Source organism: Amblyomma mixtum, chromosome 1, assembly GCF_055824585.1.
Source record: "Amblyomma mixtum isolate Tamu chromosome 1, ASM5582458v1, whole genome shotgun sequence".
NCBI lineage: Eukaryota > Metazoa > Arthropoda > Arachnida > Ixodida > Ixodidae > Amblyomma > Amblyomma mixtum.
The window spans coordinates 160,764,741-160,778,912 of record NC_143012.1 but is presented as its reverse complement, the minus strand read 5'-3'; the positions used below and the strand labels follow the sequence as shown (position 1 = coordinate 160,778,912).

The 14,172-nt window shown below is 45.3% G+C and overlaps 1 protein-coding gene across 1 annotated transcript in view; it reads left to right on the top strand.

The window, feature by feature from the left end:
* The window catches only part of LOC149369543 (uncharacterized), an 88,384-nt gene that overhangs the window by 58,665 nt on the left and 15,547 nt on the right, over window positions 1-14,172 (top strand). Inside the window, exon 6 of the mRNA XM_089575893.1 lies at window positions 3,839-4,120. Within this exon, the coding sequence (XP_089432019.1) occupies window positions 3,839-4,120 (282 nt within the window). The remainder of the gene's footprint in view (window positions 1-3,838; window positions 4,121-14,172) is intronic.

The window sequence follows — 14,172 nt, the reverse complement described above, 5'->3', positions numbered from 1 at the left end:
AATGCCGCCAGCATTCCTGAATGAGTCTTCATCGTTTTGCTCGATGATGCACTCTTGGACGCACTTTATAAGGTTCTCGTGCGGCAGGGAATAGAACAGTACCTCGACGTCTATACTAAGAGCTGAACACTGTCCGGGATTCTGATTTGTCAAACACTTCACTACTGATGCTGAGCTTGGAAATAGAATCAATAGTGCATCCAAGAGTGCATCATCGAGCTAAACAATGAAGTCTCATTCAGGAATGATCGTGGCATTTCTGTGGGGTGCTTCCAAGAGCTTCTTTCGTCGTATCTCTCTTCCACTGTCGTCTCTTGGGATAACAAGGTCTTCGTACAAAAATCCGGAGTGTGCATCGGTTCTCGGATTGCACCTATCCTTAGTGACTTATTTCTCTCGAAGATAGATAGGTCTCTGAAAGCGGATTTGGAAGAGTTCACCGCAGCTGTTTTCAAGTATGTTGACGACTACCTTGTGCTAATCAGGGGGCCGAGCAGCATCAGGACGGCGCCCGACGTACTAAAGACATTTAAGGAAAGAGGGCAAGGGCTGAACTTCAGTTTTGAGTTGCCAAAAGATGGGTGTTTACAATTTTTAGACCTTCAGTTGAGGCTGGCCAACCATCATGTGTGTTGGATGTATTCACCAAAGTACGGAAAGCCACTTCTCTCCTACAGTTCGCAACATTCCAGACTGGTGAAGGACGGGATAGGGTTGTCATGCCTGTCGTCAGCCCTGGAGATGTCATGTCATCACCGGATCGAGGAAGGTGTCCTTAAGCAGGTGGCCAGACTTCGTGAAGCAGGCTATCAAGAAAGGAACCTTGCACAGCTAGCAGAACGATTGTTGCACAAGCTGAAGAAAAAGGCGGCACCTCACCCTCCGGGAGAGCAGGAAGAGGAACGAGGGAAGGTCGTGTGCATCCCATATCTACACGGTGTATCACATCGGCTGAAGAAGATCGCTGCGCGACAAAATGTGCAGGTAGTGTTCTTTGCCGAACATAAAATTGGCAAGGTGTGCGCAGCAGTGCACAAGAAGCTGGAGCCAGCATCTTCCAGGAAGGATTTTCGTCAGTGCACGGTGTCACACGGTGAAAAGTTCATGGACTGCAGAAAAGCCGTCTATTAAAGGGTTCCTTTGTCTCGCGGAAAGGTTTATTATGGCCAGATGGGAAGGTGCATTAACATCCGGCTGAAAGAGCACGAGAATTCGCTCGACATAAAGAAGTCCCCGTCATCCAACCTAGTGCAGCATTGCCGCAGATGCAAAGATCAAAATGACGTCCCTTGCCTGCCTGACTTGCATAATACTGATATCCAGTACTACAGCAGCAATCAGGCAGGAAGGGACATCTTTGAGGCATATTGCATTGCCAAGAACACTGACACGTGTGTTGCGAACCCATCCGTGGCGTTGCAGAGTAACGAGATATCCTTCCTCGATAACTGTCGGACATCCGCTGTGTAATCTTCGATGCGGTTCTGATTTTTGTTTGTTGTTTTTGTTTCGTTCGCTATACATTTCACGTGGTTTTTAAATAACATTCAGTTGCTAGACAGCGCCCTTGTCGTGTTCTCTTTCCTTGGTCCCTTGTCCATTTCGCGCTGGTCCACAATATGAATCACTTCCAACTTGCCCAGCAAAACATATTGTCAAATCATGTGCCTCAACGTCCGTGCCAAATTGGCGGGTGATTGTACATAAGTATTCGCGGCAAATTTGCTGGCGGCGATACGCCTATAGCGCTGCAAGCTTTGTCCCTTACTAAGACTGCGCCTTGCCATGGTGGGCGTCGTTTCAATGACGTCTAAGAAGAACTGCTTAGAAGACATATGTTGGATTTAAAGAAGCAAGAAAACATATGCACCAGCTCGCCAGGCACTTTTCGTGGTCCTTCAACGGTCGCTCGCCTCAAACAACGTAACTTGCCTAAATGAGCAGTGTTGCAGTGTAAGAAAAATGATAGGTGTATTGTTAGTAATAGGTGTAACCGGAACAGGGCTCAGTGGGTAAGACAAACAAGGCGGGTTAATGACATCCTAGTCTAAATAAAGAGTAAGAAATGCGTCCCCCATAGCCCGAGTCGCCTTGGGACGTTAAGCCCCCATAAATGAAGAAAGAGGAAGAAAAGGGCTTGGGTAGGTTATGGAATGCAAATTCAAGACAATCGCTGGTTCGTTAGGGTAACGGAGTGGATTAGAAGAAAATGCAAATGTAGCAGCGGGCGGCCGAAAGTTAGGTAGGCGCGTCAGATTAACAAGTTTGCGGGGACATGCTGGCCGCAGTTGACGAATGACATGGTTAATTGGAGAGACATGGTGGAAGCCTTTGCTCAGCATTGGGCATAGTCAGGCTGATGGTGTTGATGGTGATAGTGTAAATGGTTCGTGTATGCGAAATATCAACGCTGAATATGTCTCATGAAATTGTGCTTGCGTGTTCGACTACGTTTCAAAGCACACTCCAAAATAAGGATATGGCGTGCACCGCCAGCGGCTTTGAAGCTTTCAAAGGACTCTGAAGCAAGGGTACTATCGGGATGACAAAAAAGTTATTTATTTATTATGAGCTGCTCCTCACAGCCTTCGGTTTTTACATTGATGGACTCAGAGAAAAAAAAAGGAAGAAAAGGAAGGAAAAGATAATAAACGACTAGCAGAGAAGCGATGAAAGTTACAGAGATGATAACAATGAATAACACAAACATTTGCGGCGGTTGTATAATGGCCTATATTACCGCAAGTGTTACGTGGAATGCGACAGAACGGTGAAGTTGTAAGCTCTCCGAGAATCCTCTTATGCTACCTATGGCACCAAGACAGACGGAACCGAAGCTATATTGAAGCTAAGGGAGTAGTGCAGTAAAAAAGAGTAGCATCATAAGGGGCTCATGGCGACAAACAAAACAATCTAGCCATCAATCACTGAAAACTAGGTAAGCAGAGGGGCATGTTCCAATCCTTTTCAGTTGTGGTGTTGATCAGTGGGATATCAATAGTGTAATTATGACTGAAAGATGAAGTGCGAGAAAAAACTACCACATCCTGCCGGTGGTGGTGTCAGAACGCACATCCTCCTAATTTTAGCTTCAGAGGCAAAAAGAATGATAGAATAAATAAAGGAATACTACCGAACTTTAACAACCAAAGTCGCAATGCTTTGAGTAAAACGCAATTTCAGGGGTTTGCTTGGAAAACAAATATCTGGTTGAAGTAGCAGCAGCAAGGAACAAGAAATCTTTAAAGTGTTTCTGACATCTGTTGAAGATGCAGGAATGTGCGTCATTGAGCCGTATGTTTCCCTCGCAAATATGCAGATTGACATGGTGGGGCTATCGGGGTAAAGATAAGTGCAGGATGTTCCAGCATGCATGCTTCTTTTACATGGAATTATGATAACTGCGTGTAAAAAAAGCTCGTTAACGAGCTGCAACAAACTTTTTGTTAGCGCTTGTGTTGCCTCTGTTTTCTTTGACTCGTTTAGCAGTGCCCTGTAGTTCATTTTTCAAGATCTTTCACAGAGCCAACGTCCGTAAGCAGGTTCTCTATAAAATAATTCGAAAGGAGTACCTTACACCACTCTCCTAACTCAACGCGACTTAACAAGATTCGCACCAGTAGGCTTGCACGCCACGATCTGATGACCATATGCTGATGACTGCACATCAGGTCATTTGTCTGCCGAGTCATTGTTCTGGTATATTTCACTAATAAATTTTTCTCTATGTGCATTTTTAGTAGATAACACGTGCTGCTTAATATGTCTACTAGGATGTTACTGCTAACTCGAGCTCAGTCAGTACATAGTTCTTCCTATGTGTTTCGCTTCCATGCAGGCAACAGCGGCAGTATTTTTCCCACCCCAGCTGCAAGGTGTGGTGCGCGAGATGCAGCGTACAGGCAGAGGTCTGCCAAGTATGCGGGCCATAGCAGTGTCTGGAAGCACGCTCTCAAAGTCCGTGGCCGAGGCAGCTTGCAAAGCTTTTGTCGGCATCGAGCGCCTGCAGAATGTCTACGGCATGACCGAGTCTTGTGGCCCCATTCTTTGTCAGCCCAAGACCGGGAAGGTGGAAGCCGGAACTGACGTTGGCGTTCCCGCAACGACGGTAGAAGTGAAGGTATGTCACAAATTGTCACACAAAAGTGTGCCTACGATGTTAAATGGTAAGCGCTCTGTGTACATGCGAGCCTCGAAGCAGAGAAAGGGCTTAGAAGGGGAAACTCAAGACGCAATACTTTATACATGACTCAACAACAAGCAAAACAGCGCACTACACATACACCAAAATAAGGTGTATGTGTAGTCATACCGCACTAATGGTCGTCACGTGTAAACCACGAAGTTACGCGCAGACAGGCTTGCTACCAAATTCGGGTGGTTCGCACGCTATCTCGGGCGGTGAGTACAGACAAAAGCGCAGCTGGCACCCTGTTTCAAGAGAGGCCGCAGTTCCACGAGGGGAGTGTTGAGGAGCAGCGTAGCCGAAGGCTTGTTGCGACACGTAAAAGGATGCAAGGAAGAAAAACTGGACCTGAAGAAACCAATAGAAGGCAAAAATTACCAGTAGTTCTGTACGTTCATAGATTGACCCACAACCTCATGAAGATTGGCAAGAGCCACGGGGTCCGGGTGGTATGCACTACACCGAGCAACGCAATTAGAATGTGTGCTCGAGTCAACAGGCCAAAGAAGCAGCAATGCCAGATCGCACACCGAACAAGACACAGCAAGTGTGCTAAAGGTATGGTTTATAGTATCCTTCTGGCCGGTGGCCAACATATATAGGGCAGACGGGAAGGTACCTTAATGATAGGATAAGAGAGCATGCATAATCGCTGTAAGGTACCCGAAGCAGCAGTCTAGTCTTGCATTGCAGAGATTGTAAAATAAACAAAAAAGGCAAAAAGAAGGAAAAAGCCCGCAAATGCGGGCCCAAGTTGCTGTAAGTGCAAGTCATGGAAAGATATGCAGACCAAGTACCACGTAAAATCCTTGAATCATGGGCGATACGGGGAACAGGACAGCAGCGCGTCAGCGCACCCTCAATAAATCTATCAAGTAAAGAAATTTCTTTCTTCAATGAGCCCGACGGGAGATGAAAGCAAGATAATTTTGACAAGGAAACAAAAGGCGCAGGTTTTCCATTAAATTTTTAGTTGGCAATAACCTTCGTCCACGTTCTGTGTGTTTCTTTCTGCGTCCGCGTTTAGTTGTTCCTGCTGCACCCACGCAGAAGTATGAACCAACTACCTCAGATTTCTACTCTTTTAATGTTGAGGAGGATCAGGTGAAGAGAGTCGGTGGAGCTACGTCACCTTATCTGGATGTCAGCGTTGGAACGTCATCGTACCGGTGATGAGGTCTAGCAGACAACACCAACCGCTGGCTGAGTCGTCGTTCCGGAAGCGTTGACACAGGGCCCACATTCCGAAGACGGGGTCAGCGTCGTGTTCCACGGGACCGGGTAATCAGTCGGTGGGACCACGCCTGATCTGTAGGCCTCACGAACGAATGCCTCTTGCGGCAGCTGACAGCCCTGCGCTAATGCCCGCACCTTTTACTTTCCTCCTCCCGTTGTTGTTGCGACTGAGAGCAGGATGAAAGGAAAATGCAAGGGCCTGCCTACTGGCTCTTGCCGAGCCACGACCGCTGCCACGTGCAGATAGAGGAGAGTTAAGAGATTAGAGGAAAAAAAAAAAGAAAAGATAGGAAGCGCGTCGCAGCAACAACCCCGTCCGCCGAAGCGGACGCTGGCTGAAAAAACAGATAAGCGGCCGAAGCCGCGCTCGCTTCCTCCTCCTGTTGTTGTTGTTGTTGTGACTGAGAGAAGGATGAAAAGGAAATTGCACGGGCCTGCTACTGGCTCTAGCCAAGCCACCACCGCTGCCAACGTGCAGATAGAGGAGAGGTAAGAGATCAGAGGAAAGAGAAAAAGGCAAGAAGAGACGCGCGTCGCAGCAACAAGCCGCGCTCGCCGAAGCGAGATCAGATACTCTATATATATAAAGTCGCCACCCCACCTTTTATACGTTCACTTCATTTTCTTCTCCCTCTGCCTCATTTTAGGTTTCGTCGCCGTCTTCTCCATCTCTTCGAAAAATACCACTCCACTCTCTTTTCTTCCCTCTTCTTTTTCTCTAAGCGTCACATGCCAAACAACGTGGCTTTCCTTACGTACATCTCTTTTACTTATCCCTCTTTTCTTTTTCCTTCGTGACAATGGCTCCCTTGTTTAAGACTTTTTTCTCCAAAAAACTGCTTTCAACTATCCTTGAAGCACACGAAACCACCACCACACACCACACTTCATAAAGAACTCATCAAAATAACACAGGTTCACCAACGTTTTCACTACCTCAACTGTTGCACTGACAACCGCATTAAGGCACCATATAAGAACAAATGTCACTTTCTTCCATACACTGGCCACCCATCACATCTTAAGCAGCAGCATACAAAATGTTAATGCAAGCACGAAACCCAAAGTAACCCGAGCTAGAAAAAAACAGCCATATTCGCTAGTCGTACTCAACCTCTCAGCTGTTGTTTTCGGCACCTTGTCGTCCAACATTCTTCTCATAAAATCTGCACCAACATTTTCTCTTCCTTTAATGAACTCGATTCTAAAATCATACCCCTGTAGTACCCGACTATCACGTCACCTTGCGATTCGTCATCTTACTTTTATTCAAATATTTCAGCGGCTGGTGACCAGTCTGCACTCGGAACGGTTTCCCATGCAAATATAGATTGAAATGTCTCACCACCCATACCAAAGCAAGACACTCTTTTTCTGCAGTGGAGTAATTCTGTTCTCCTTTATTTAGCTTCTTACTGGAATAAGACATTGGATGCAAAACACATCTTCTTCCTGCAACAACACAGCTCCGAGAGCTCTGTCTGAAGCATCTGTCCGCTAAACAAATGTTTTTTCTACATCTGGAGCCAGCAACAGCGGTGGTTGCATCATATGTTGTTTTAACCTTAAGAAAGCTTGTTCATGCGCAGTCGTCCATTCTACCTTAATACTAGCTCCTTTTTCTTCTTAATGGCACTAACGGTTATGCAACGTCTGCGTAATTAGATATGCACGCTCTATAAAAACCAGCCAACCCGAGTAACGATTGTACTTCCTTCTTCAGTTCTCGGCGGCTGAGCTGCCTGGATTTTGTCCATGATATTTTCCTTAGCAGCAACGTGACCCAGTCCAGTGGTATGGTCCAGAAATGCCACAGCTTCAAACCCTATCTGGCATTTGTTTTGCTTAATATTTCGGCTAGCCATCCGGTTTCCTTCAAAACGTTTTTATAAAATTTCCAAGTGCTCGGGCCACGACTGAGCCGCCACTAAGATGTCGTCGATACAATCTTCGACATTCTCAAGTCCTGGCAGCCCCTTCCTCATTAGCTTTGTAAACACAGATGCTGCAGTTTTCGAAACAAAAGTCACGAGCTTGAAATGTACAGTCCCATCCCGCAAGAGAACGCAGCGTTTTCATTGAAGGCTCCTTCATGGGTACATGCCAATAGCCGTCAGTTAGATGCAGCTTTCTTATTTCCGCCTTTAGCGAAGACAACATCAAGTCTCAGAATAGGTTCGGCTTCAGCTACCAAAACATGGTTCAAGCGCTGAAAGTCAACACAAGGTCGGCTTGAACCGTCCGGTTCCTTCACAACCACTAGAGGAACGTTATCCAGTGAATTCAATCTGTCAACCACGCTAAGTTCAAATATTCCTTTTACCTCCTTCTCTATTGTGCCTACTACAGCAAGCGGCACAGGATACTGCTTGACGTTAGCAGATCGATCCGTAGAGAGTTGCAATCTACAACTGATAACAATAGTTGATAACAACTGATAACATTAACATTAGTCAGCCCGGGATGGTCTAAAAAATGCCTCAATATTGCTGAAATAGTCCTTTTTTCTCCGAGATCTCCCCATGCAAGTCGGAATTCATGGACACCTTCTCCCAGCCCATTGTCTTTCTGGTGTTAAACGTGGGGAGACTCTACATCTGTCTCTTCATTAGTCACACTGCATCCCATTCTTGCCCCACATCTTTGTTCTTCATATTTATTGAGCATGTTTAAGCGAAATAATTTCTTCTGGTTGTTAGCGAGGAGTTTCTAGTCAGTGTCATTCCTTCGTTGTGTCACTAAAAACGGCCCCTTCCACTGCATCAACATCTTCTGTTCAATAGAAAGCAGTATTAAGACCTGATCACCAAGCTTCAATGACTGCGCTTTTGCGTTTTCGTCATATATCTTCTTATATCTCTCCTTAGCTTGCTCTAAGTTCTGATGCGTGATTTTGCTAGTCTTTTGCAGTCTTTCTCTCAACTCAAGCACGTAGCTGTACGAATCTTTAAAACCTTTTCCAGCTGTTGGTTGCTTCCAGTCTCATTGAGGATTGCCAAAGGACCACGCACACTTCGTCCATACAACATTTAAAAAGGGAAAAACCAAGGCTCTCCTGAGGAACTTTACGATAGGCGATAGTACGATAGTGCGGGCAAATAGCTATCCCAGTCATTTGGCTTTTATTGGCACATCTTCTTCAGCATGGATTTGATGGTACCATTGAACCTTTCTACCATACCATTCGCCATGGAATGATACGGTGTAGTGAATAAGTGCCTAACAGCCAGTAGACGATCGACCTCTTCCATAACTTCAGACGTAAAGTTGGATCCATGATCACTACGGATCTCCTTTGGCATCCCATAACGCGAGAACACCTGCAGCAAAGCTTCTGCCACCTGCACCGTTTCAATCATCTTCAAAGGCACTGCTTCGGGAACCTCGTTTTCATATCCACTAGAACGAACATGTAGTGATTTGCTATATTGGATTCCGGTGTAATGGGTCCAATAATGTGCACAGCTACTCTCGAAAACGGATGGTCAATGATGGGCATGTTCCCAAAGGTACTCTACTCACTCTTCCGTTCTCTGTTGTACGTTGGCAGATGTCGCATGACTTCACACATCTTCTAACTTCACTTTGAATCTCTGGCCAAAAGAATACTTCCGTTATCCTACGTACGGTGTGCACATCCTGGTGCTCAGCTAAAATTGAGTCATGACGTCAGCGTTGTCACAAGCACATATATACTGCGCGCAACAAACAAAGAGCGCGTCAACATTACTTGCGCCGCCTCTTGACGCTGTAGGTCAGATGCTACTCATGGCCGCCTTGATCGAACGCGAATCATTTCGGCCTTCCGACCTAGGCGGCCATGCTGCGCCTTTCACTTGGCGCTTCGTCAAATTCAGGACCACGCCTAGTTCGCTTCGAAGTGTTTGCCAGCGTCTCACCACCGCGCGTCGTGCCCGACGTAACTCCTGCACAGATGCGCACAGAGCGCGAGAATGAACATAGTACATTGCGCGAAACATGGTGAGTGTGCAAGAGGTGGCGTCCGCTACTTTTCGAGGAACGTACGCCGCGGATCTCGGTCTCGCTGTGAAAAAACTGTACCCCTTTCAAGGAGTCTCTCTTTAGTCACGTCCGAAATCAAAAGACGCGGTTTTTATCCCGGCCGCGACAATCAAATTTCGATGGAGGCGAATTTCTATAGGTCTGTGTACTGTGCGATGCCAGTGCACGTTAAAGAATCCCGGGTGGTCGAAATTTCCGGAGCCCTTCAATAGGGCGTTCCTCATTTCCTGAGTCGCTTTGGGACGCTAACCTCCATAAAGCTGAAACATGTAGCCACGTAGTGAAGATAATGTGCAGTGTTAGGAACATAAAATTCATCCCGTAGCACGTATTTTGCATAAATCTTTGCTTTCTTCCTAGTGTTTTGCTACGTACCAATTAGCGCCTGATTTTAGCACCGCTGTTGTGCTCCAGTCTCACCAATTGCAAGCCAGCAAATGCATGGGGAAGTCAGCGCTTGTCCTGTCGTCCATGTCTCTACATCTTTGTCCGTGATTCTTTTACTTTCTTACTTTCAATGATATGGTATATTCAATACATGAGGAAACTTCTTTTGCGTAAGCTTCTACGACCAGCATACCAAGTGCATGGAGGAGCAGCTCCGGGTGCGCACGGGGGCGGTAATGGTAGTAGCGCGGTGCATTGCCAGAATTCATACTGGCACATAAAAGTCGTGTATGCTAATCCCATACCTTTCCACGCGCTGTAGGCACACGGAAGGACAAAAATCTGTTCAAAAAGAGAGGTGAAAATGTAGCTGTTAAATGTATTTCTGCATTTATAGTGACAGCAGGTGAGTCAGCTTGATAGGATTGAAATAGCTGGGAAATAAGAATAAGGTAGGATGCGTTTGGCCAACGCTCACAGGTTTTGAAGGGAGGTTACAACTATTTTTCAAAAGGGAAGTATATAATGATAGTATCTTGATAGTATCCACATGTGGTGCAGAATCTTGAACGTGAATGAAAGGGTTGATACTAAATTGAGGAAAACTAAGACACCTACTGACTGGGAATTTGGAGGATTCGCAGTAGAAAATACTACATAATCGGTCTTCGAATACGACCAATTACTTTGTTGTTCATTCGCAACGATATTTTTTTCTTGCGGTATTAAAAAGTCAGTTTTCGCGTTTTTAGAACTGACTCTTTCTACAAGAAAAGGAATTGCGCAATACTGGAGATAAAGCTCTCCCACAATCAAGGTCTTCTACAGCGGAGTGAAGCTTATATTAGTGCAGCTCACTATGTGCAGCTCTTGCGCAGCGCTCCTTTTGTTCGTACCCGTCCATTCACAACCCTACCCATCGCAATGACACTGCTAGGATCAGCCGTTTCTACAAGAATGCACCATTTCTCCCGCTACGCTAACAGTGGACAGACTGCGATGGCTGCTTCAACTCTCTCTGCGAGGAGAGTTACACCAAGCGTCGTCGTGGCAGGGCAGTGTGTTACCGCTTTGGTAATATCGGACACGTGTCTTACTGTTTTCCGACACCGGGGCCACATTCCGCAATACCAGCGACCATCAGTGATCTCACAACCAAGTTGCAATGAAGAAGTTCATTACCCCATGGTTACGTCCCGTCGGTGTCCTACTAATATTATACCGTCCTGTGGCCGTATTCAATAAGCTGTTCATATTAAAACTGCAATTCGCGTCAGTCTGCTCCTCCTTCATCTCTCGCTCAGATATCTCTCGCTCAGACACTTTAAAACCAATGGTTTTAAAGTGTCCGTGGGAAGGAACCTGGCGATTGAGTGGAAGGCGGTCGGACCTCAATGGCAACCAGCTATTGACCGAACGCTGCGATGAACCTCACCAGTGGCTGCATATCTCAGTCAATGATAGCCATTGGTGAGGTCCGGTTGCCAATGAACAAAAGCTCCACTGCTTTTCAGAGTCGCTTGAAAGTTGCGGTTAAAACTCAGTGAACAACAACGGAGGATCAGGTGGGCGCAAAATGGACTATGCAAAATGGACAGCTTATAGAACACGGCCCCTGGTGTTCTTTAGTGTGCAGGGGCTTCCTTGAGCCCACGGCTGTCTTTTTGCATTTCGCTTCGAACCAAACCCGGCCACCGCGCCCGAGAACTCATTGGTGTCCTCACTCTCAGAAGCGGAACGCGACAACCAGGAGTGGAGAGATGAAAGTGAAGCCAGTAGATTAGAAATAATTTTGAAACCAGTTATAAGTGGCAGACAGCATCTCCTAAACGTTACCTAGTTCTGATGTGCTCACGTACCAGCCGCTCCACAAGAGCCCGTCACCTTGTGCTCATAGCTCCCTCTGCGCTACACACCGTTACTGGATACAACTATTGCAGTGCATAGGTATGTCCAAGTCTCCGTGTTTACAGTGATTGTAAAGTCACCGTCTCACCAAGTGTGAAGAAAAAGAAGCGGACGGAAGCGGATGCGCAGCTGAGCGGTATGCGATATACGACTTCGGACTTGCATTCAGTGAACCGTATCTGATGTTTGATAGCGCATCTTCGGGGTCGCCTCTTCATCATGTAGCAAATTTTTGCAAGCTTGCATGGTGCTGAAAACAACACATTTACACCATATCGACCCCCTACCTTCTTGATATTGTGCGCTATCTTATGCATGTACGGTATTACCACCGTAGGCCTCTTGTCTTCCTGCTTGCTTTGCGTATCACCGCTACAAGTGACCTTGATTCTTTGTAGCAGAGATTCACATATCGCTGTTATCATCAGATACGGGTAGCCAGCGCTACCCAGTCTCACTAGCTGCTTGTCAAAGCCGGCCTGCACACAATGATCGCAGGATTTCGAGAGAGCTGCGTGTAGGCACGTGATGGCAATGCTGCGTTTGATTGATTGATTGATTGATTGATTCAATTTTTATTTCTCAACATTCATACAAGGCATGCTTGTTAAAACATCTGGATCCCTAGCTGGAAGCTAGTTGGGATCCATGCAATTCAGTTTCAAAGAAAATTGCAGGCATAACAAAAATTAATTACATTCATATAAAAGCTCATGAAATTAGAAAGACATAAATGGGTACATAGAGCAACAATATTCAGAGCACCAAGCCTCTTTTACAAACAGATACAAACACACAAAAATACATGAAAAGAAAAAAAAAGCGGTGGCTTCACTCATTGTTTATAATATTTCTTCAGTGACACAGGAAAAGTTTTACAATGTTTGAGTTCACTTGGAAGCTTGTTCCACAGCTTAATACCAACATGGGCCATCCTTCTTTCTCCATAGACATTTTTTGTTTTCGGAAGAAGCAAATTTCTATGAGTGGCGTTGCGAGTGCATAGTGGTGGGATACAGAATAGCGATGAGTGTAACGGGTAATTGTCTGTAAGGCATGTGTGTATTGTCAAGACAGTCGTGTATTCAAGTAATGATTGTAGTGGCAGTATATCCATCTGTTTAAAAAGAGGAGCAGTGTGGGCGTTGTATCCTGAATGTGAAATGAATCGAATTGCCCATTTTTGCAAGACCCTAAGTGGTTCCAAATAAGATTGGTAGGTGTGGCCCCATGATGCAATGCAATATGATAACTGGCTTTGAAAAATTGAGAAATAAATAGTTCAGAGTATGTCATTGCCAAAATAATCTCGGCATTTGTAGAGTGCAAAGCATGCTGCAGCTAACTTTTTACAAAGCGCCTGAATGTATGGCTTCCAGTGCAGGTTCTCATCTAGAATTATTCCAAGATAAGTGATGTTATTGACAAGTGCAATAGGTGTTCCCAGCCATTGCACGGAAAGCAGGTTTTCATGTATTGTTTTTCTGGAGCCCCTAAATATTATGCATTTTGTCTTATTAACATTTACAACAAGCTTATTTGAAATAAACCAGCTACACAAAGTTTCCAATTCTCGGTTTGCGGTGCTAATAAGATCCGTTGTAGATTCATGAGCACATAGAAGAGCAGTGTCGTCAGCATACATAAAAACAGAGAAGTGTTGTGTGAAATGCGGCAGGTCATTAATATACAAGGTAAAAAAATATCGGACCAAGGACTGAACCCTGAGGCACACCAACCGTAACTGTTTCAAAGTCAGATTTTACACCACTAAGTTGGATCATTTGCCGCCGATTATTGAGATAACTTCTGAAGAATTCTAAACTAATACCTCTAAACCCGTAATGCACCAGCTTTTTGAGTACAATTTCGTGATCAACAGTGTCAAATGCTTTCTTAATGTCCAAAAAAATTCCTAAGACTATTTTATTATCATTTAGGAAAGTGTTGATCGTGTTTGTTAGCGATATGACAGCCGTACCAGTTGATCTGTTTGGTCTAAAGCCGTGTTGTTGCGGACATAGCAAGGTTTCTTTCTCGAGAAATATTTTCACTCTCTTTGCAACGAGTTTTTCAAAACGTGTGTTTATGCAGCTTAAAATGGAAATTGGGCGGTAATTCTCAACTTGGTTACGGTCACCATTTTTGTGAATCGGTACTATTCTAGCTAGCTTAAGCAGATCGGGATAGGTGGAGGAATAGAGGGCAAAGTTGAAGATTTTTTCAAGTGGCTGGCATAAGATATCAATGCATTCCTTCAGCGCAATAGAGGCAACGCCATCACATCCAGTAGATAATTTTGATGGAAAATGATTAGCTGTATATACAATCTCATCCACTGTAATATCATGGTATGCAAAGGTCACTACAATGTTTTGCGGAGGAGGGAGGTACTCAGTGCAGGGGCAAGTATTTCCTATACTTGCACCAGT